Below are 23,381 nucleotides of genomic sequence, written 5' to 3'. Positions count from 1 at the left end.
ATCAAACTGCTTTATTTTATCCAATCACACAAACATTTATCAGTTATCAAACTGCTTTATTTTATCCAATCACACATTTATCAGTTACCAAACTGCTTTATTTTATCCAATCACACAAACATTTATCAGTTATCAAACTGCTTTATTTTGTCCAATCACACAAACATTTATCAAACAACTTTATTTTATCCAATCACACAAACATTTATCAAACAACTTTATTTTATCCAATCACACAAACATTTATCAGTTATCAAACTGCTTTATTTTTATTTTATCCAATCACACAAACATTTATCAGTTATCAAACTGCTTTATTTTTATTTTATCCAATCGCACAAACATTTATCAGTTATCAAACTGCTTTATTTTATCCAATCACACAAACATTTATCAGTTATCAAACTGCTTTATTTTATCCAATCACACAAACATTTATCAGTTATCAAACTGCTTTATTTTATCCAATCACACAAACATTTATCAGTTATCAAACTGCTTTATTTTATCCAATCACACATTTATCAGTTATCAAACTGCTTTATTTTATCCAATCACACAAACATTTATCAGTTATCAAACTGCTTTATTTTATCCAATCACACAAACATTTATCAGTTATCAAACTGCTTTATTTTATCCAATCACACAAACATTTATCAGTTATCAAACTGCTTTATTTTATCCAATCACACAAACATTTATCAAACAACTTTATTTTATCCAATCACACAAACATTTATCAAACAACTTTATTTTATCCAATCACACAAACATTTATCAGTTATCAAACTGCTTTATTTTATCCAATCACACAAACATTTATCAGTTATCAAACTGCTTTATTTTATCCAATCACACAAACATTTATCAAACAACTTTATTTTATCCAATCACACAAACATTTATCAGTTATCAAACAGCTTTATTTTATCCAATCACACAAACATTTATCAGTTATCAAACTGCTTTATTTTATCCAATCACACATTTATCAGTTATCAAACAACTTTATTTTATCCAATCACACAAACATTTATCAAACAACTTTATTTTATCCAATCACACAAACATTTATCAGTTATCAAACTGCTTTATTTTATCCAATCACACAAACATTTATCAAACAACTTTATTTTATCCAATCACACAAACATTTATCAGTTATCAAACTGCTTTATTTTATCCAATCACACAAACATTTATCAGTTATCAAACTGCTTTATTTTATCCAATCACACAAACATTTATCAAACTGCTTTATTTTATCCAATCACACAAACATTTATCAGTTATCAAACTGCTTTATTTTATCCAATCACACAAACATTTATCAGTTATCAAACAACTTTATTTTATCCAATCACACAAACATTTATCAGTTATCAAACAGCTTTATTTTTATTTTATCCAATCACACAAACATTTATCAGTTATCAAACTGCTTTATTTTATCCAATCACACAAACATTTATCAGTTATCAAACTGCTTTATTTTATCCAATCACACAAACATTTATCAGTTATCAAACTGCTTTATTTTATCCAATCACACAAACATTTATCAGTTATCAAACTGCTTTATTTTATCCAATCACACAAACATTTATCAAACATCTTTATTTTATCCAATCACATAAACATTTATCAGTTATCAAACTGCTTTATTTTATCCAATCACACAAACATTTATCAAACAACTTTATTTTATCCAATCACACAAACATTTATCAGTTATCAAACTGCTTTATTTTATCCAATCACACATTTATCAGTTATCAAACTGCTTTATTTTATCCAATCACACAAACATTTATCAGTTATCAAACTGCTTTATTTTATTCAATCACACATTTATCAGTTATCAAACTGCTTTATTTTATCCAACCACATCATTAACTCGTTTTATTAATTACCAGATCACGTTGTTATCAAACTGTTTTATCCACTCACGATTTCCACAGCCTGGCTCCTCTCCTCTCCTGGGATCCAGAAGCTCCCAGATGGATCCCTGCCCTGGAATCCTTTATTGGATCCCTTTTCCCAGGGCTCCCTCTGCCAGGATCCCCCTCCAGGAGTCCCCTTCCAGAGGGTCCCTTTGCCAGGATCTCTTTTTTTGGGATCCCCTTTCCCAGGGATCCATTTCCAGAGATGCCTTCCCCAACTTCCATTTCCCAGGATCCATTTCCTGAGATCCCTTTCCCAGGGATCCAATTCCCGGGATCCCTTTCCCAAGGATCTGTTTCCCGGGATCCCTTTCCCAGCTTCCGTTTCCCGGCATCCCTTCCCCAAGTTCCATTTCCCAGGATCTCTTTCCCAGGGATCCATTTCCCGGGATCCCTTTCCCAAGGATCCCTTCCCCAAGTTCCATTTCTTGGGATCCCTTTCCCAAGGATCCAATTCCAAGGATCCCTTTCCCAGGGGTCCATTTCCAGGGATCCCTTTCCCAAGGATCCCTTTCCCAAGTTCCACTTCCCAGGATCCCTTCCCCAGGGATCCATTTCCCAGGTTCCATTTCCCGGGATCCCATTCCCAGGATCCATTTCCCGGGATCCCTTCCCCAGCTTCCATTTCCCAGGATCCATTTCCCGGGATCCCTTCCCCAGGATCCATTTTCCGGGATCCCTTTCCCAAGGATCCCTTCCCCAAGTTCCATTTCCTGGGATCCCTTCCCTAGGATCCCTTTCCCAAGGATCCCGTTCCCAGGTTCCATTTCCCAGGATCCATTTCCCAGGGATCCATTTCCCAGGATCCCTTCCCCAGGATCCATTTCCCAGGGATCCCTTCCCAAGAATCCATTTCCCGGTTCCATTTCCCAGGATCCATATCCCGGGATCCCTTCCCCAAGGATCCATTTCCCAGGGATCCCTTCCCCAGGATCCATTTCCAGGGATCCCTTCCCCAAGGATCCCTTTCCCAAGTTCCATTTCCCGGGATCCCTTCCCAAGTTCCATTTCCCGGGATCCCTTCCCTAGGATCCCTTTCCCAAGAATCCATTTCCCGGTTCCATTTCCCAGGATCCATTTCCAGGGATCCCTTCCCAAGGATCCATTCCCAGGGATCCCTTCCCATGGATCCATTTCCAGGGATCCCTTCCCAAGGATCCATTCCCAGGGATCCCTTCCCATGGATCCATTTCCCAGGGATCCCTTCCCCAGGATCCATTTCCCAGGGATCCCTTCCCAAGGATCCATTTCCCAGGGATCCCTTCCCAAGAATCCATTTCCCGGTTCCATTTCCCAGGATCCATTTCCCAGGGATCCCTTCCCAAGGATCCATTTCCCGGTTCCATTTCCCAGGATCCATTTCCCGGGATCCCTTCCCCAGGATCCATTTCCCGGGATCCCTTCCCCAGGATCCATTTCCCGGGATCCCTTCCCCAGGATCCATTTCCCGGGATCCCTTCCCCAAGGATCCCTTTCCCAAGTTCCATTTCCAGGGATCCCTTCCCCAAGTTCCATTCCCAGGATCCATTTCCCAGGGATCCCTTCCCCAGGATCCATTTCCCGGGATCCCTTCCCCAAGGATCCATTTCCCAGGGATCCCATTCCCAGGATCCATTTCCCAAGGATCCCATTCCCAAGGATCCATTTCCCGGGATCCCTTCCCCAGCCTCTCCGGGCTCCATCTCCCCTCTCCCCTCCCTCACTTCCCTCCTTCCCTTGCAGCCTCTGGAGCTGCTGTGTGAGAAATCCATCGGGACGGCGAACCGGCCGATGGGCGCGGGCGAGGCTCTGCGCCGCGTGCTGGAGTGCCTGGCCTCGGGCATCGTCATGCCAGGTGAGCACCTCCGGACAGGTGAGCTCAGACAGACAGGTGAGCTCCACAGACCTGAGCTCTGGCCAGGTGAGCTCCAGAGAGCTGAGCTCTGGCCAGGTGAGCTCCGGCCAGGTGAGCTCCAGAGAGCTGAGCTCTGGCCAGGTGAGCTCCAGAGACCTGAGCTCTGGCCAGGTGAGCTCCTCTGGCCAGGTGAGCTCTGGGCGGGTGAGCTCCGGAGAGCTGAGCTCCGGCCAGGTGAGCTCCAGACAGGTGAGCTCTGGGCGGGTGAGCTCCTCCGGCCAGGTGAGCTCCAGAGAGCTGAGCTCCGGCCAGGTGAGCTCCAGACAGGTGAGCTCTGGGCGGGTGAGCTCCTCCGGCCAGGTGAGCTCCAGAGAGCTGAGCTCCGGCCGGCTGAGCTCCTCTGGCCAGGTGAGCTCTGGCCAGGTGAGCTCCAGAGAGCTGAGCTCTGGCTGGATGAGCTCTGGCCAGGTGAGCTCCAGCCAGGTGAGCCCCTCCGGCCAGGTGAGCCCCTTCGGCCAGGTGAGCTCCAGCTGGCTGAGCTCTGGCCAGGTGAGCTCTGGCCGGGTGAGCTCCGGCCAGCTGAGCTCCAGCCGGCTGAGCTCCGGCTGGGTGAGCTCCAGCCAGGTGAGCTCCAGCTGGCTGAGCTCTGGCCAGGTGAGCCCCTCCGGCCAGCTGAGCTCCGGCCAGCTGAGCTCACCCACAGCCTTCCCGCGGCAGCGGAGCCGGGAGGAGCGCGGGGGGATGCCGGCGGTCTGGGAGCCCCTCCATTCCCACGGGAGATTCCCGGCCCTTCCCCATCCTCTGCCCCCGTAGAGAGAGGCGGGATTCGGCCGCCCGCGGGAGCGCGATTCCCCGATCCCGCAGAAATCCCGGCAAAATCCGCGCCCTCGGAGCCGCCCCAGGGAATTTAGGGTAGAGACCCGGGATAATTCTCTGCATATCTTCCTTGTTTCCTGCCTTCAGATGGTTCTGGTATTTATGACCCTTGTGAAAAAGAAGCCACTGATGCTATTGGGCATCTAGACAGACAACAAAGGGAAGATATCACACAGAGTGCTCAGGTATAGTGTGACCTCCATCCGGCCCTTCCCAATCCCCGGCTCGCTCCGCTCCCGGCTCCCTTGGCCAGCACAGATTAGACCCGCGGTCACTCGGTGCTGTGGTCACTCGGTGCTGTGGTCACTCGGTGCCACAGTCACTCGGTGCTGTTGTCACTCGGTGCCACGGTCACTCGGTGCTGTGGTCACTCAGTGCCACAGTCACTCGGTGCTGTGGTCACTCGGTGCTGTGGTCACTCGGTGCTGTGGTCACTCGGTGCCACGGTCACTCAGTGCCACGATCACTCGGTGCTGCGGTCACTCGGTGCTGTGGTCACTCGGTGCCACGGTCACTTGGTGCTGCAGTCACTTGGTGCCACGGTCACTCGGTGCCATGGTCACTCGGTGCCGCGGTCACTTGGTGCCACGGTCACTCAGTGCCATGGTCACCTGGTGCCGTGGTTACTCGGTGCTGTGGTCACTCGGTGCCACAGTCACTCGGTGCTGTGGTCACTCGGTGCTGTGGTCACTCGGTGCCACGGTCACTTGGTGCCATGGTCACTCGGTGCTGCGGTCACTCAGTGCCATGGTCACTCGGTGTCATGGTCACTTGGTGCCGCAGTCACTCAGTGCCACGGTCACTCGGTGCTGCGGTCACTCGGTGCCATGGTCACTCAGTGCTGCGGTCACTCGGTGCCACGGTCACTCAGTGCCACGGTCACTCGGTGCTGTGGTCACTCAGTGTCATGGTCACTTGGTGCCGTGGTCGCTCGGTGCCACGGTCACTCGGTGCCACGGTCACTTGGTGCTGCAGTCACTTGGTGCTGCGGTCACTCAGTGCTGCGGTCACTTGGTGCCATGGTCACTCGGTACCATGGTCACCCAGTGCCACAGTCACACTGTGCTGTGGTCACTCAGCACCGTGGTCACTCAGCACCGTGGTCACTCAGTGCCACAGTCACTCGGTACCATGGTCACTCGGTACCATGGTCACTCAGCACCGTGGTCACTCAGCACCGTGGTCACTCAGCACCGTGGTCACTCAGTGCCATGGTCACTCAGTGCCACAGTCACTCGGTACCATGGTCACCCAGTGCCACAGTCACACTGTGCTGTGGTCACTCAGCACCGTGGTCACTCATCACCGTGGTCACTCAGTGCCACAGTCACTCGGTACCATGGTCACTTGGTGCCATGGTCACTCGGTGCTGTGGTCACTTGGCACTGTGGTCACTCAGCACCGTGGTCACTCAGCACCGTGGTCACTCAGCACCGTGGTCACTCCACCACACCACCCCCGTGTCCCCCATAGTTTAACCACCAGAGCAAAGAATCAGGTGTCGAGTAGCGAATCATCCCAAACTCCCCCTTTTTTTTTGGCTGAAAATCCCCCAAAATCCCGGTTCCCCAGAGCCCCTCTGAGGATGGATCAGGGTGCAGGGGGGGGATTGTGGGGGGCTCTGAGCTCTTGGGGGGCTCTGGCCGCTCCCGCTGACCCCCCGCTCCCGTCCCCAGCACGCGCTCCGGCTCGCCGCCTTCGGCCAGCTCCACAAAGTCCTGGGCATGGATCCCCTGCCCTCCAAAATGCCCAAAAAACCAAAGAACGAGAACCCAGTGGATTACACCGGTACGTAACCGCCCCTCAGCCCCCTCCCCACCCAGGATTTTGGGTGGAAATCAGGGGATTTAGGGAGCGCCGGTGCTCGTTGCTGCAGTTCAGATCCCGCCCAGCACCACCTACGCCGTCACCCCCATGAAGCGGCCGATGGAGGAGGACGGGGAGGAGAAATCTCCCAGCAAAAAGAAGAAGAAGATTCAGAAAAAAGGTATTGAGTTAACGAGAGGTAGGTACGGCCCCTGGGGAGGGGGGAAGTGGGGATGGAAGTTGGGGGGCTCAGGTGAAGGGTTGGGGGGTTTTGGGGATGGTGAAAATAACTTGAAATTGGGAGATTTGTGCTGGGCAGAGCTGGAAGTGAGGAGGAAAAAGATCAGGATTTGTCTGGAGTGGGGAAAAACTGGTGGGAGATGGATTGAAATGGGAAATGATCAGGCAGAACTGGTCTGGAATGGGAAAAGATCAGTGGGAATTGGTCTGGAATGGGGAAAGTTCAATGGGAATTGGTCTGGAATGGGAAAAGGTCAATGGGAACTGGTCTGGAGCTGGAAAAGATCAATGGGGACTGGTCTGGAATGGGAAAAGTTCAATGGGAATTGGTCTGGAATGGGAAAAGGTCAGTGGGAATTGGTCTGGAATGGGAAAAAGCCAATGGGAAATGGTCTGGAATGGTCTGGAATGGGAAAAAGTCAGTGGGAATTGGTCTGGAATGGGAAAAGGTCAGTGGGAATTGGTCTGGAATGGGAAAAAGCCAATGGGAAATGGTCTGAAATGGTCTGGAATGGGAAAAAGTCAATGGGAATTGGTCTGGAATGGGAAAAGACCAATGGGAAATGGTCTGGAATGGTCTGGAATGGGAAAAAGTCAATGGGAATTGGTCTGGAATGGGAAAAGGCCAATGGGAAATGGTCTGGAATGGTCTGGAGCTGGAAAAGTTCAATGGGAATTGGTCTGGAATGGTCTGGAGCTGGAAAAGATCAATGGGAATTGGTCTGGAATGGGAAAAGATGAATGGGAATTGGTCTGGAATGGGAAAAGATCAATGGGAATTGGTCTGGAATGGGAAAAGATCAATGGGAATTGGTCTGGAATGGGAAAAGACTGATTAGAACTGGTCTGGAATGGGAAAAGGCCAATGGGAATTGGTCTAAAAAGAGAAAAGACCAGTTGGAACTTGTCTGCAATCAGAAAATACCAGTCAGGACCGGTCTAAAATGGAAAAAGACTGGTCAGAACTGATATACAGTTGGAAAATACTGGTGGGAACTGGTCTGGAATGGGAACAGAGCCATGGGAACTGATCTGGAAGGAGCAAATTCCCAAAACACCAATTGGAAGTGGCCCCAGACTAGAAAACACCGGTCTGGAATCACTTTTTACTCCTTGGAAGGAGCTTCCAAACCCCCTCCAACTGCGGGTGTTGTTTTTTTACCCCCGTGCAGAGGAGAAGCTGGAGCCTCCTCAGGCCATGAACGCTCTGATGAAGCTGAACCAGCTGAAACCGGGGCTCCAGTACAAACTGGTGTCCCAGACCGGCCCCGTGCACGCTCCCATCTTCACCATGTCCGTGGAGATCGACGGCAGCACCTTCGAGGCCTCGGGGCCCTCCAAGAAAACAGCAAAGCTCCACGTGGCCGTGAAGGTGAGAATGGAAACAGCACCAGGAGCTCTGGGATTGGGGTGGTGGTGGAGTCTGAGATCCAGAGTGTGTGCCCTTGTTTGTAATATTTAGTTCTAGGATTCAAGGAGACGCTGAATTTCATAGAATATGAAATATATATATATATATATATGAAATATAGAATATAGAATAAGAAATTCATGGATAACCATGAAAACAAGTGCTAAAGTTAGATAGGAAAAGTGTAAGTGTGTAAATTAGAAAGTTTTTTTAAATGACTGGGTGAAAAAGTAGTTTAGAGAACAGGAGATAAGATGGAGGATTTAGGGTGTTGTCTCTTGTCCTTCTTCTTTCTTCTTCATCTTCTTCTCCTGGGGGTTTTTGGGTGGTTTTAAGTGATTGGGTAAAAAATGCCACAGTGCAGCGCACAGGTGTTGGGTCATTGGGTCACTAAGAAAAATAATTAAGTTGGCACCTGTTAATTGGGTAAATGGACATATAAAAAACCTTGAAGAAGATCTTTGTTGGCCATTTTACCCCTTTTCTATCATAGTGCACATAACTCCTTGTAGTGCTGATAAGAAAAAATAAACAACTGAGACCGAAGGAGAGAAAAGTTCCTCCCTCTCATCAATCTTCAGTTCAAAGGGAAAAAGAAGCCAAATCCAAAAGTCCTTTAAGCAGACAGGGTGGGAGCAGCACTGGGAAGTTTGAGGAAAAAGAAGCCAAATCCAAAAGTCCTTTAAGCAGACAGGGTGGGAGCAGCAGCGGGAAGTTTGAGGAGAAAACCCAAATCCAAAAGTCCTTTAAGCAGACAGGGTGGGAGCAGCAGCGGGAAGTTTGAGGAAAAAGAACCCAAATCCAGAAGTCCTTTAAGCAGACAGGGTGGGAGCAGCAGCGGGAAGTTTGAGGAAAAAGAAGCCAAATCCAAAAGTCCTTTAAGCAGACAGGGTGGGAGCAGCAGCAGGAAGTTTGAGGAGAAAACCCAAATCCAAAAGTCCTTTAAGCAGACAGGGTGGGAGCAGCACCGGGAAGTTTGAGCGGGGATTTGGGAATGCTGAGCACCGGAGAGAGTCGACACAACCCGGAGCAGCTTTGCTGAGGTGTTTTCCTGGAATGAAATTGGCTCTGCTGCCTTGCAGGTGCTGCAGGACATGGGTTTGCCCACGGGAGTGGAAGGAAAAGACTCCGGGAAGGGCGATGAGTCGGCGGAGGAGACGGAGACGAAGCCGGTGGTGGTGGCTCCTCCGCCCGTGGTGGAAACGGTGTCGACGCCCACGGCGGCTTCGCCCACGGCGGATCAGACCCCCGAGGTGGGTGGGGGGACACAGGGAGGGGACACAGGGAGGGGACACTGCTGGTGCTGGTGGTGGTGGTGGTGGGATCGCTCCTGGCTGGAGCAGGAGGTGGAAGTGGCTCCTTGTGAGTCTCTTCCAAAAATTTGGGAAGTGGCTCTGTGGGGGAAGTTTGGGAAGCGGCTCCTTGAGGGTCTCTTCCAAAAAGGGGCTCCTTCAGGGTCTCTCCCAAAAAGTTTGGGAATTGGCTCCTTGAGGGTCTCTCCCAAAAAGTTTGGGAAGTGGCTCCTTGAGGATCTCTCCCAAAAAGTTGGGAAGCAGCTTCTTGAAAAGTTTGGGAAGAGGCTCCTTGAGGGTTTTTTCCCAAAAAGTGGCTTCTTGAGGGTCTATTCCAAAAAATTTGGGAAGTGGCTCCTTCAGGGTCTCTCCCAAAAAATTTGGGAAGTGGCTCCTTCAGGGTCTCTCCCAAAAAGTTTGGGAAGTGGCTCCTTGAGGGTCTCTCCCAAAAAGTTTGGGAAGTGGCTCCTTGAGGGTCTATTCCAAAAATGTTGGGAAGTGGCTCCTTGAAGGTCTCTCCCAAAAAGTTTGGGAATCGGCTCCTTGAGGGTGTCACCTAAAAAGTTTGGGAAGTGGCTCCTTGAGGGTCTCTTCCAAAAAGGGGCTCCTTGAGGGTTTTTTCCCAAAAAGTGGCTCCTTGAGGGTCTCTTCCAAAAATTTTGGGAAGTGGCTCCTTGAGGATCTCTTCCAAAAAGTTTGAGAAGCAGCTCCTTGAGGGTCTCTTCCAAAAAGTTTGGGAAGTGGCTCCTTCAGGGTCTCTCCCAAAATGTTTGGGAAGTGGCTCCTTGAGGGTTTTTTCCCAAAAAGTGGCTTCTTGAGGGTCTCTCCCAAAAATTTTGGGAAGAGGCTCCTTGAGGATCCCTCCCAAAAAGTTGGGAAGCAGCTCCTTGAAAAGTTTGGGAAGGGGCTCCTTGAGGGTCCCACAAAAAGTTTAGGAAGCGGCTTCTTGAGGGTCTCTCCCAAAAAGTTTGGGAAGCAGCTCCTTGAGGGTCTCTCCCAAAAAGTTTGGGAAGTGGCTCCTTGAGGGTCTCTCCCAAAAAGGGGCTCCTTGAGGGTTTTTTCCCAAAAAGTGGCTCCTTGAGGGTCCCTTCCCAAAAAGTTTGGGAAGCAGCTCCTTGAAGGTCTCTTCCAAAAAGTTTGGGAAGTGGCTCCTTGAGGGTTTTTTCCCAAAAAGTGGCTTCTTGAGGGTCTCTCCCAAAAAGTTTGGGAAGCAGCTCCTTGAGGGTCTCTTCCAAAAATTTTGGGAAGCAGCTCCTTGAAGGTCTCTTCCAAAAAGTTTGGGAAGCAGCTCCTTCAGGGTCTCTCCCAAAAAGTTTGGGAAGGGGCTCCTTGAGGGTTTTTTCCCAAAAAGTGGCTTCTTGAGGGTCTCTCCCAAAAATTTTGGGAAGAAGCTCCTTGAGGATCCCTCCCAAAAAGTTGGGAAGCAGCTCCTTGAAAAGTTTGGGAAGTGACTCTTTGAGGGTCTCTCCCAAAAAGTGGCTCCTTGAGGGTCCCTTCCCAAAAAGTTTGGGAAGCGGCTCCTTGAAAAGTTTGGGAAGCAGCTCCTTGAGGGTCTCTCCCAAAAAGTTTGGGAAGTGACTCCTTGAGGGTCTCTCCCAAAAAGTGGCTCCTTGAGGGTCTCTCCCAAAAAGTTTGGGAAGCGGCTCCTTGAGGGTCTCTCCCAAAAAGTTTGGGAAGTGGCTTTTTGAGGGTCTCTTCCAAAAAGTGGCTCCTTGAGGGTCCCTTCCCAAAAAGTTTGGGAAGCAGCTCCTTGAAAAGTTTGGGAAGTGGCTCCTTGAGGGAAGTTTGGGAAGTGACTCCTTGAGGGTCTCTTCCAAAAAGTTTGGGAAGTGGCTCCTTGAGGGTTTCTTCCCAAAAAGTGGCTCCTTGAGGGTTTTTTCCCAAAAAGTTTGGGAAGCAGCTCCTTGAAAAGTTTGGGAAGCGGCTCCTTGAGGGTCTCACCCAGAAAGTTTGGGAAGTGTCTCCTTGAGGGAAGTTTGGGAAGTGACTCCTTGAGGGTCTCTCCCAAAAATTGGCTCCTTGAGGGTCTCTCCCAAGAAGTTTGGGAAGCGTCTCCGTGTGCGCTGGGGGGTTTTTGGGATTCACGCAGCCCCTCTGTGCCCTCAGAACGTGAAGCAGCAGGGACCAATCCTGACGAAACACGGGAAGAATCCGGTGATGGAGCTGAACGAGAAGCGGCGCGGCCTCAAGTACGAGCTGATCTCGGAGACGGGCGGGAGCCACGACAAGAGATTTGTCATGGAGGTGAGGGGACACGGAGCCTCCTGCCCTTCCCAGAGCTCCAGATCCCAATCCAAACCCTATCCCAGAGCTTGGAAAATCATCTCATCCCCTTCCCAGGAGTTGAAATCATCAAATCCAAGTGTTTTGGGTTGGGAAAAACAATTAAATCTCATTAATTGCCAAGGACAGCCTGTGACAGTTCCAGCTCTGGGATTCCCTGGAGCTCTGGGATTCCCTGGAGCTCTCCAATCTTTTCCTGACTTTTATCCACTTCCAACGTGTTTTTCCATCCCTTCCCAAGAGTTTAAATCATCAAATCCAAGTGTTTTGGGTTGGGAGAAAAAATTAAATCTCATTAATGGGCAGGGCCAGCCTGTGACAGTTCCAGCTCTGGGATTCCCTGGAGCTCTCCAATCTTTCCCTGACTTTTATCCACTTCCAGCGTGTTTTTCCATCCCTTCCCAAGAGTTGAAATCATCAAATCCAAGTGTTTTGGGTTGGGAAAAACAATTAAATCTCATTAATTGCCAAGGACAGCCTGTGACATTTCCAGCTCTGGGATTCCCTGGAGCTCTCCAATCTTTTCCTGATTTTTATCCACTTCCAACGTGTTTTTCCATCCCTTCCCAAGAGTTGAAATCATCAAATCCAAGTGTTTTGGGTTGGGAGAAAAAATTAAATCTCATTAATGGGCAGGGACAGCCTGTGACAGTTCCAGCTCTGGATTTTCCTGGAGCTCTCCAATCTTTTCCTGACTTTTGGGTTGGGAAAAACATTTAAATCTCATTAATGGTCTGGGACAGAATTCCAGCTCTGGGATTCCCTGGAGCTCTCCAAACTTTCCCTGATTTTTACCCACTTCCAGCGTGTTTTTCCATCCCTTCCCAAGAGTTTAAATCATCAAATCCAAGTGCTTTGGGTTGGGAAAAACAATTAAATCTCATTAATTGCCAAGGACAGCCTGTGACAATTCCAGCTCTGGGATTCCCTGGAGCTCTCCAATCTTTTCCTGACTTTTATCCACTTTCAACGTGTTTTTCCATCCCTTCCCAAGAATTGAAATCATCAAATCCAAGTGTTTTGGGTTGGGAAAAACCCAAATTAAATCTCATTAATGGGCAGGGCCAGCCTGTGACAATTCCAGGTCCGAGATTCCCTGGAGCTCTGGGATTCCCTGGAGCTCTCCAATCTTTTCCTGACTTTTATCCACTTCCAACGTGTGGTTCCATCCCTTCCCAAGAGTTTAAATCATCAAATCCAAGTGTTTTGGGTTGGGAGAAACCCAAATTAAATCTCATTAATGGGCTGGGACAGAATTCCAGCTCTGGATTTCCCTGGAGCTCTCCAATCTTTTCCTGACTTTTATCCACTTCCAGCGTGTTTTTCCATCCCTTCCCAAGAGTTTAAATCATCAAATCCAAGTCCTTGCCTGTGACAATTCCAGCTCTGGATTTTCCTGGAGATCTCCAATCTTTTCCTGACTTTTGGGTTGGGAGAAACATTTAAATGTCATTAATGGGCAGGGACAGCCTGTGACACTTCCAGGTCCAAGATTCCCTGGAGCTCTCCAATCTTTTCCTGATTTTTATCCACTTCCAACATGTTTTTCCATCCCTTCCCAAGAGTTGAAATCATCAAATCCAAGTGTTTTGGGTTGGGAGAAAAAATTAAATCTCATTAATGGGCAGGGCCAGCCTGTGACAATTCCAGCTCTGGGATTCCCTGGAGCTCTCCAATCTTTTAGTGACTTTTATCCACTTCCAACGTGTTTTTCCATCCCTTCCCAAGAGTTTAAATCATCAAATCCAAGTGCTTTGGATTGGGAAAAACCCAAATTAAATCTCATTAATGGGCAGGGCCAGCCTGTGACAATTCCAGGTCCGAGATTCCCTGGAGCTCTGGGATTCCCTGGAGCTCTGGGACTCCCTGGAGCTCTCCAATCTTTTCCTGACTTTTGGGTTGGGAGAAACATTTCAATCTCATTAATTGCCAAGGACAGCCTGTGACAATTCCAGCTCTGGGATTCCCTGGAGCTCTCCAATCTTTTCCTGATTTTTATCCACTTCCAACGTGTTTTTCCATCCCTTCCCAAAAGTTTAAATCATCAAATCCAAGTGCTTGCCTGTGACAATTCCAGCTCTGGATTTCCCTGGAGCTCTCCAATCTTTTCCTGACTTTTACCCACTTCCAACGTGTTTTTCCATCCCTTCCCAAGAGTTTAAATCATCAAATCCAAGTGTTTTGGGTTGGGAGAAAAAATTAAATCTCATTAATGGGCAGGGCCAGCCTGTGACAGTTCCAGCTCTGGATTTTCCTGGAGCTCTCCAATCTTTCCCTGACTTTTATCCACTTCCAACGTGTGGTTCCATCCCTTCCCAAGAGTTTAAATCATCAAATCCAAGTGCTTTGGGTTGGGAGAAACCCAAATTAAATCTCATTAATGGGCTGGGACAGAATTCCAGCTCTGGGATTCCCTGGAGCTCTGGGATTCCCTGGAGCTCTTCAATCTTTCCCTGACTTTTGGGTTGGGAAAAACATTTAAATCTCATTAATGGGCAGGGACAGCCTGTGACAATTCCAGCTCTGGGATTCCCTGGAGCTCTCCAATCTTTTCCTGACTTTTACCCATTTCCAACGTGTTTTTCCATCCCTTCCCAAGGTGGAGGTGGACGGGCAGAAGTTCCAAGGAGCTGGCTCAAACAAGAAGGTGGCCAAAGCCTACGCGGCGCTGGCCGCGCTGGAGAAGCTGTTCCCAGATGCTCCCGTGGCCATCGAGCAGAACAAGAAGAAAAGAGCCCCAGTTGCAGCCAGGGGTGGCCCCAAATTCCCAGTAAAAGTGAGTGAAATTCCCAAATTCCAGATCTGGAATGGGGAAAGATCAGTGGAAAATGGTCTGGAGTGGGAAAAGAGTGATTGGAACTGGTCTGGAATGGGAAAAGATCCATGGGAACTGGTCTGGAGTGGGAAAAAAGTGATTTGAACTGGTCTGGAATGGGAAAAGACCGATTGGAACTGGTCTGGAATGGGAAAAGAGTGATTGGAACTGGTCTGGAATGGGGAAAGACTGGTGGGAACTGGTCTGGAGTGGGAAAAGAGTGATTGGAACTGGTCTGGAAAGGGAAAAGATCAATGGGAACTGGTCTGGAATGGGAAAAGATCAATGGGAACTGGTCTGGAAAGGGAAAAGATCAATGGGAAATGGTCTGGAGTGGGAAAAGAGTGATTGGAACTGGTCTGGAATGGGAAAAGAGTGATTTGAACTGGTCTGGAATGGGAAAAGATCAATGGGAATTGGTCTGGAGTGGGGAAAGACTGATTGGAACTGGTCTGGAATGGGAAAAGAGTGATTTGAACTGGTCTGGAATGGGAAAAGAGTGATTTGAACTGGTCTGGAATGGGAAAAGACTGATTGGAACTGGTCTGGAATGGGAAAAGATCAATGGGAAATGGTCTGGAGTGGGAAAAGACCAATGGGAAATGGTCTGGAGTGGGAAAAGACCAATGGGAACTGGTCTGGAATGGGAAAAGGCCAATGGGAATTGGTCTGGAGTGGGAAAAGACTGATTGGAAATGGTCTAGAGTGGGAAAAGAGTGATTTAAACTGGTCTGGAATGGGAAAAGATCAATGGGAAATGGCCTGGAATGGGGAAAAAAATGATCTGAGCTGGTCTGGAATGGGAAAAGATCAATGGGAAATGGTCTGGAGTGGGAAAAGATCAATGGGAAATGGTCTGGAGTGGGAAAAGATCAATGGGAAATGGTCTGGCATGGGAAAAGACTGATTGGAACTGGTCTGGAATGGGAAAAGAGTGATTTGAACTGGTCTGGAATGGGAAAAGACCGATTTGAACTGGTCTGGAATGGGAAAAGAACAATTTGAACTGGTCTGGAGTGGGAAAAGCCCCGGGGTCTCACTCTGGGGTGTAACTCACTGGCCCCTGGCTCTGGGCTACGATCCTTTCCTGGAAACAGAAATCCTTTCCTGGAAACAGAAATCCTTTCCTGGAAACAGAAATCCTTTCCTGGGAGCAGAGCAAACATCTTGAAAACACAAAACCCATAAAGTTTTTTCCAGGAAAAATCCTCAGGATTTGGAGGTGCCTGAGTTTGGGATCCACCCCGGCGGCTCCCGTTGGGGGGAAGCGGCATCCTGGGTTTTGGGATTATTTTTTTTTTGGGAAATCCTTGATGCCAGCTCCAAGTGACACTTCCCTCCTTTTTTCCTTGTCCCCTCAGCAGCACAATCCAGGATTTGGGATGGGGGGAGGCCCCATGCACAACGAGGCCCCCCCGCCCCCCAACATGAGGGGTCGAGGCCGGGGCGGAAACATCCGGGGCCGCGGGAGAGGCCGGGGCGGCTTCGGGGGCAACCACGGCGGCTACATGAACACAGGTGAGGGCCAGCAGAGCAGCTGGGGGGCTCAGAGACCCCTGGAATTCCGGGGTGTTCCCTCCTGGGGTGGGATCCTTGGAACATGGAGATTCCAGAACTTTCCATGGGGGAATGAGCCTGTAATCTGGTGTGGTGGTTGTGGGGTTTGGGTGTTGCAGAGACCCCAAAATTCCTGTGAGGGAGCAAATCCCCCTGATCTGGTGTGGTGTTTGTGGGGTTTGGGTGTTCCAGAGCCCCCCAAATTCCTGTGAGGGAATGAATCCCCCTCTGGAATCGTGTCCATGAATTCTGGGAATTCCAGAACCCCCAAATCCCTGTGAGAGAACAAATCCCCCTCTGGCATCGTGTCCATGAGTTCTGGGTGTTCCAGAGACCCCAAATCCCTCTGAGGGAACAAATCCCCCTAATCTGGTGTGGTGTTTGTGGGGTTTGGGTGTTCCAGAGCTCCCCCAAATCCCTGTGACGGATCAAATCCCCCTCTGGAATCGTGTCCATGAATTCTGGGAATTCCAGAGACCCCAAATCCCTCTGAGGGAACAAATCCCCCTGATCTGGTGTGGTGGTTGTGGGGTTTGGGTGTTGCAGAGCTCCCCAAAATCCCTCTGAGGGAACAAATCCCCCTGATCTGGTGTGGTGGTTGTGGGGTTTGGGTGTTGCAGAGCTCCCCAAAATCCCTGTGAGGGAACAAATCCCCCTCTGGAATCGTGTCCATGTAATTTGAATTTCCCAGAACTCCCCAAATTCCTGTGAGGGAATGAATCCCCCTGATCTGGCTTTGTGTCCATGAATTCTGGGAATTCCAGAGCTCCCCAAATCCCTCTGAGGGATCAAATCCCCCTCTGGAATCATGTCCATGTAATTTGAATTTCCCAGAGCTCCCAAATTCCTGTGAGGGAATGAATCCCCCTAATCTGGCATTGTGTCCATGTAATTTGAATTTCCCAGAGCTCCCCAAATTCCTGTGAGGGAACAAATCCCCCTGATCTGGTGTGGTGTTTGTGGGGTTTGGGTGTTCCAGAGCCCCCAAATCCCTGTGAGAGAACAAATCCCCCTGATCTGGTGTGGTGTCCATGAATTCTGGGAATTCCAGAACCCCCAAATCCCTGTGAGGGATCAAATCCCCCTCTGGAATCGTGTCCATATAATTTGAATTTCCCAGAGCCCCCCAAATCCCTGTGAGGGATCAAATCCCCCTCTGGAATCGTGTCCATGAATTCTGGGAATTCCAGAGCCCCCCAAATTCCTGTGAGGGAGCAAATCCCCCTCTGGAATTGTGTCCATGAATTCTGGGAATTCCAGAGCCCCCCAAATTCCTGTGAGGGAGCAAATCCCCCTCTGGAATCGTGTCCATATAATTTGAATTTCCCAGAGCTCCCCAATTCCTGTGAGGGAACAAATCCCCCTCTGGAATCGTGTCCATGAATTCTGGGAATTCCAGAACCCCCAAATCCCTGTGAGGGAATGAATCCCCCTCTCCCATCATGTCCATATAATTTTATAAATTATATTTATAATTTAGAAATATATTTAATATATAAAATACACATTAAAATTTTATAAAATTTATATTTCCCAGAGCCTTCCATGGGTTAATGACTTCCCCCAAATTCAGGACATTTCACCCCTGGAATGTTGATTCCAACATTTTCTTCCTCTCCAGGGGCCGGCTACGGCAGCTACGGCTACGGAGGGAATTCCGCCACCGCCGGCTACAGTGAGTGCTCCTTTTCCACCCCAAATCCCAAAAAAAGGATTAAAAATTCCCAGAAAAGTGGCTGAAGGGAGGTGGAATTTTGTTAATTTTGTTTTTTTTGTGGAAATCAATCCTTGGTTTTTAAGGAAATCGAAGCGTTTTGGTCAATTTTAGCTCGCAGCGAGGATTTTTCTTTAAAAAATCCAAGTTTTTTAATAAATCCCAGGTATTGGATTGGTTTTTTTTGGGGAATATTTTTCCCACAGGGATCTGATCTTTAAAAAATCCAAGTTTTTTAATAAATCCCAGGGATTGGATCGGTTTTTTTGGGAATATTTTTCCCACAGGGATCTGATCTTTAAAAAATCCAAGTTTTTTAATAAATCCCAGGGATTGGATCGGTTTTTTTGGGAATATTTTTCCCACAGGGATCTGATCTTTAAAAAATCCAAGTTTTTTAATAAATCCCAGGGATTGGATGGGTTTTTTGGGAATATTTTTGGATCTGATCCAGTTTTAAAGGTGTGAAATTCCCTGATTTGCTGGAATGTTTGGATTTTCCTGTGGAATTGAGTGTGCTGAAGCGAATCCTTGGGCTAAAATCCCTGGGATTTATTCCTGTGCCCTCCCATCCCAATCCAAGAAATATCCAGGCATTGGAAAATGTCCTGGAATGCCTCAGGAAATCCATGGAGTCGTTGGTTGCCGTGGAAACGGGTTCTTGGAACAAGAATCACCTGGAGAACGAAATACCCCCAAAATCAGGAATTGAGGGGGATTTTGGAATTGTCTGGAGTCTCGGAATCCGTCGAATTCCGAGATTTTTGGTCCTTTTTTTCCTTGTGGTTTGGGTTTAAAAGTTGTTTTAATTCCGTGATTTAACAGAAAAAGAAGGAAAAGGAAGCTCCAGGTTTAAACTGAGTCCAAGGGGTTCAGTGGATCCTTAAAATAATATTTATAATAATAATTATCCCATTTTTTGGGGGAAAAAAATTGTTGGAGGTCCTGATTCTTTATCAGATCCCATCCTGGATGATCCATAAATGATCCTTAAGAATCCTCCCACCCCAGAATCTCTCCCAAGGTGGAAAAAATTGGATATTTCCATCCCCTGAGCTTTGATCTGGGGGAAAATCGCAGCTAAAGCTTCGGATTTAAACTGGGAATGTTGGGATGGAGCAGAAAATCCGGGATAACTGAGGGGGATTCATCCCTCACGCTCCTTCCGGACCCAAATCCCGGGATTTTCCCACCAAGGCGGCTCCAGCAAAGCCAAGTTTAATTCCAGAGCCTCGATTCTGCGGAGCGAATCCAGAATTTTCTGTGGAAGAGGAAGGAAAACTTCACGTGGAAAATGGGAATCGAGGGATCCACGGAATCGAGCCCGGAATTAACGGATCCCGGGATTTAAAGCTTCCAGAAGCCGTGGGATTTGGGGATGGAGCTGGGACTCACCTGGGATCAATCCTGGCATTCCCACGGAACCATGGAAGTGAAATTGATGGAATTTCCCTCTTTTTAACCCAATTCTGCCCCGTTTTGTTGCTGATCCTACAGTCGGGATCCTTCGGATCCAATCCTTTGGTCGGATTCCGGCAGCTTTTTGTTCCTCGAAGTTTGGTTTCGGATGCTCCCGGTTTTCCGTGGAAAAAGCAGGAATCTGGCAGGGGAAGGAAGCGCTCGGAATTCCCGGATGGAATTGATCCCAAGGGGATTCCCAAGGGAGCAGCCGTGTGGATCCCTCGTCCCTGGGACAGGATTCGCCGTCATTCCAGAGGGAATCGCGTCTCTCGCTCCGGGGTGGAGTTTGGACTTTGGGGGGTTGAGGGGTGGATCCCAGGGATGGATCCTGATGGAATCTCAGGGATGGATCCCAGGCTGGGTCCTGCTGGAATCTCAGGGATTGGATCCTGATGGAATCTCGGGTGGATCCCAGGATGGATCCTGATGGAATCTCGGGTGGATCCCAGGGATGGATCTTGCTGGAATCTCAGGGATGGATCCCAGGCTGGGTCCTGCTGGAATCTCAGGGATGGATCCTGCTGGAATCTCGAGTGGATCCCAGGATGGATCCTGCTGGAATCTCAGGGATGGATCCTGCTGGAATCTCAGGGACAGATCTGGATGGATCCTGCTGGAATCTCAGGGGTGGATCCCAGCCTGGATCCTGCTGGAATCTCAGGGGTGGATCCCAGGCTGGATCCTGCTGGAATCACAGGGATGGATCTGGATGGATCCTGCTGGAATCTCAGGGGTGGATCTCAGGATGGATCCTGCTGGAATCTCAGGGATGGATCCTGCTGGAATCTCGGGGATGGATCCTGCTGGAATCTCAGGGATGGATCCTGCTTTAATCACGGGTATGGATCCGGATGGATCCTGCTGGAATCACGGGGGTGGATCCCAGGGATGGATCCTGCTGGAATCTCAGGGGTGGATCCCAGGATGGATCCTGCTGGATTTGGATGGATCCTGCTGGATTTGGATGGATCCTGCTGGAATCACAGGGATGGATCTGGATGGATCCTGTTGGATCTGGATGGATCCTGCTGGATCTGGATGGATCCTGCTGGATTTGGATGGATCCTGCTGGATTTGGATGGATCCTGCTGGAATCACAGGGATGGATCTGGATGGATCCTGTTGGATCTGGATGGATCCTGCTGGATTTGGATGGATCCTGCTGGAATCACGGGGATGGATCCTGTTGGATTTGGATGGATCCTGCTGGATCTGGATGGATCCTGGCTGGATTTGGATGGATCCTGCTGGATCTGGATGGATCCTGCTGGATCTGGATGGATCCTGCTGGATTTACTGTGACCATGCAGGATGGGGGATCCAAATCTCTCTCAGGGATGGATCCGCATGGAGGGATCCAGATGGGAACAGAACCCCAAGGACAGATCCACACCTGGGCGGGGGAAGATCCCACAGATCCAAGGGATCTCCACCAACTCCACAACCCCCTCCCCATTTCTCCCACACATCTCCAGAGCCCCCAAACCCCCTCGGGGTGACCTCTGACCCCTCCTCTCTCCACCCAGGCCAGTTCTACAGCAACGGCGGCCACTCCAACTCGGGCGGCGGCGGCGGCGGCGGCGGCGGCGGCGGCTCCTCGGGCTACGGCTCCTACTACCAGGGCGGCGACGGCTACACGGCCCCCGCGCCCCCCAAACACGGCGGCAAGAAGCAGCAGCACGGCGGCGGCCAAAAGGCCTCGTACGGCTCCGGCTACGCCGGCCACCAGGGCCAGCAGCCCTACGGACAGGGCCAGTACGGCGGCTACGGGCCCGGGCAGGGCAAGCAGAAGGGTTACGGGCACGGCCAGGGCGGTTACTCCTACTCCAACTCGTACAACTCGCCCGGCGGAGGCTCCGATTACAACTACGAGAGTAAATACAGTGAGTTAGGGGTGGAGTTAAGGGTGGAGTTAAGGGTTGAGGATGGGTTGGAGTTCAGCGTTGGAGTTCAAGGTTGGAGTTCAGGGTTGGAGTTGGGTTGGAGTTAAGGGTTGGAGTTAAGAGTTGAGGTTGGGTTGGAGCTGGGTTGGAGTTAAAGGTTGGAGTTCAGGGTTGGAGTTAAGGGTTGGAGTTAAGAGTTGGAGTTAAGGGTTGGAGTTCAGGGTTGGAGTTGGGTTGGAGTTGGGTTGGAGTTAAGGGTGGAGTTAAGGGTTGGAGTTGTGTTGGAGTTCAGGGTTGGTGTTAGGGGTTGAGTTAAGGGTTGAGTTAAGGGTTGGAGTTGGGTTGGAGTTAAGGGTTGAGGTTTGGTTGAGTTAAGGGTTGGAGTTCAGGGTTGGAGTTGGGTTGGAGTTCAGGGTTGGTGTTAGGGGTTGAGTTAAGGGTTGGAGTTCAGGGTTGGAGTTGGGTTGGAGTTGGGTTGGAGTTAAGGGTGGAGTTAAGGGTTGAGGTTGGGTTGGAGTTCAGGGTTGGAGTTCAAGGTTGGAGTTAAGCGTTGGAGTTGGGTTGGAGTTAAGGGTTGGAGTTAAGGGTTGAGTTGTGGGTTGGAGTTAAGAGTTGAGGTTGGGTTGGAGTTCAGGGTTGGAGTTCAGGGTTGAGTTCAGGGTTGAGTTAAGGGTGGAGTTAAGGGTTGAGGATGGGTTGGAGTTCAGGGTTGAGTTAAGGGTTGGAGTTCAGGGTTGGAGTTAAGGGTTGAGTTAAGGGTTGAGTTAAGGGTTGAGTTAAGGGTTGAGTTAAGGGTTGAGTTAAGGTTGAGGTTGGGTTGGAGTTCAGGGTTGAGATTTGGTTGAGGTTGGGTTGGAGTTCAAGGTTGGAGTTCAGGGTTGAGTTAAAGGTTGAGTTAAGGGTTGGAGTTGGGGTGGAGTTGGGTTGGAGTTAAGGGTTGAGGTTTGGTTGAGGTCAGATTGGAGTTCAGGGTGGAGTTAAGGGTTGAGTTAAGGGTGGAGTTAAGGGTTGAGTTGTGGGTTGGAGTTAAGAGTTGAGGTTGGTTGGAGTTCAGGGTTGGAGTTCAGGGTTGGAGTTCAGGGTTGAGTTAAAGGTTGAGTTAAGGGTTGGAGTTGGGGTGGAGTTGGGTTGGAGTTAAAGGTTGAGGTTTGGTTGAGGTCAGATTGGAGTTAAGGTTGGAGTTAAGGGTTGGAGTTAAGGGAGTTCAGGGTGAGGTTGGATTTGATCCCGAATTTGGATGGAATTTGTTGCACATCCTCATCCTCAACTCATCCTCATCCCCACATCCCCATCCCCACATCCTCATCCTCATCCTCACATCTTCATCTTCATCCTCACATCCTCATCCTCACATCCTCATCTTCATCCCCACATCCTCATCCTCACATCCTCACATCCTCATCCTCATCCCCACATCCCCATCCCAACATCCTCACATCTTCATCCTCATTCTCACATCCTCATCCCCACCCACATCCTCATCCTCATCCTCACATCCTCATCTTCATCCTCATCCCCACATCCTCATCCCCACATCCTCATCCCCATCCTCACATCCTCATCCTCATCCCCACATCTTCATCCCCACATCTCATCCCACATCCTCATCCCCACCCCACATCCTCATCCTCATCCTCACATCTTCATCTTCATCCTCATCCTCACATCCTCATCCTCACATCCTCATCTTCATCCCCACATCCCCATCCCAACATCCCCATCCCCACATCCCCATCCCCACATCCTCATCCCCAATCCTCATCTTCATCCCCACATCCTCATCCACATCCTCACATCTTCATCCTCATCCCCACATCCCCATCCCAACATCCCCACATCCCCATCCCCACATCCCATCCCAACATCCCTCACATCCTCACATCCCCATCCTCACATCCTCACATCCTCACATCCTCATCCTCACATCCCCATCCTCACATCCTCATCCTCATCCCCCCATCCCCATCCCCACATCCCCATCCCAACATCCTCACATCCTCACATCCTCATCCCCACACCCCCATCCCAACATCCTCACATCCTCACATCCTCATCCCCACATCTTCATCCCCACATCCTCATCCTCATCCCCCCATCTTCATCCCCACATCCCCATCCCCACATCCCCATCCTCACATCCTCACATCCTCATCCTCATCCCCACATCCTCATCCTCACATCCCCATCCTCATCCCCCCATCTTCATCCCCCCCTCCTCACCCTCTGTGTCCCCGTTGCAGGTTACAGCGGTAACAGCGGCCGT

At 49.5% G+C, this 23,381-nt stretch overlaps 1 protein-coding gene across 1 annotated transcript in view; it reads left to right on the top strand.

Annotated features, from left to right (window-relative positions):
• Positions 1-23,381, top strand: part of ILF3 (interleukin enhancer binding factor 3) — a 35,519-nt gene that overhangs the window by 9,606 nt on the left and 2,532 nt on the right. Inside the window, 12 exon segments of the mRNA XM_058861910.1 lie at positions 3,669-3,780; positions 4,744-4,841; positions 6,333-6,444; positions 6,533-6,643; positions 7,875-8,074; positions 9,196-9,366; positions 11,512-11,649; positions 14,288-14,464; positions 15,865-16,021; positions 17,682-17,735; positions 20,762-21,118; positions 23,359-23,381. The exon segment at positions 23,359-23,381 is cut by the window's right edge and continues 23 nt beyond it. Of these exon segments, the coding sequence (XP_058717893.1) occupies positions 3,669-3,780; positions 4,744-4,841; positions 6,333-6,444; positions 6,533-6,643; positions 7,875-8,074; positions 9,196-9,366; positions 11,512-11,649; positions 14,288-14,464; positions 15,865-16,021; positions 17,682-17,735; positions 20,762-21,118; positions 23,359-23,381 (1,710 nt within the window).

The sequence above is a fragment of the Poecile atricapillus genome, chromosome 39 (assembly GCF_030490865.1).
Source record: "Poecile atricapillus isolate bPoeAtr1 chromosome 39, bPoeAtr1.hap1, whole genome shotgun sequence".
Classification (NCBI taxonomy): Eukaryota; Metazoa; Chordata; class Aves; order Passeriformes; family Paridae; genus Poecile; species Poecile atricapillus.
Note: the sequence above shows the minus strand (reverse complement) of the source record. Positions and strands in the feature narration are given on the sequence as shown.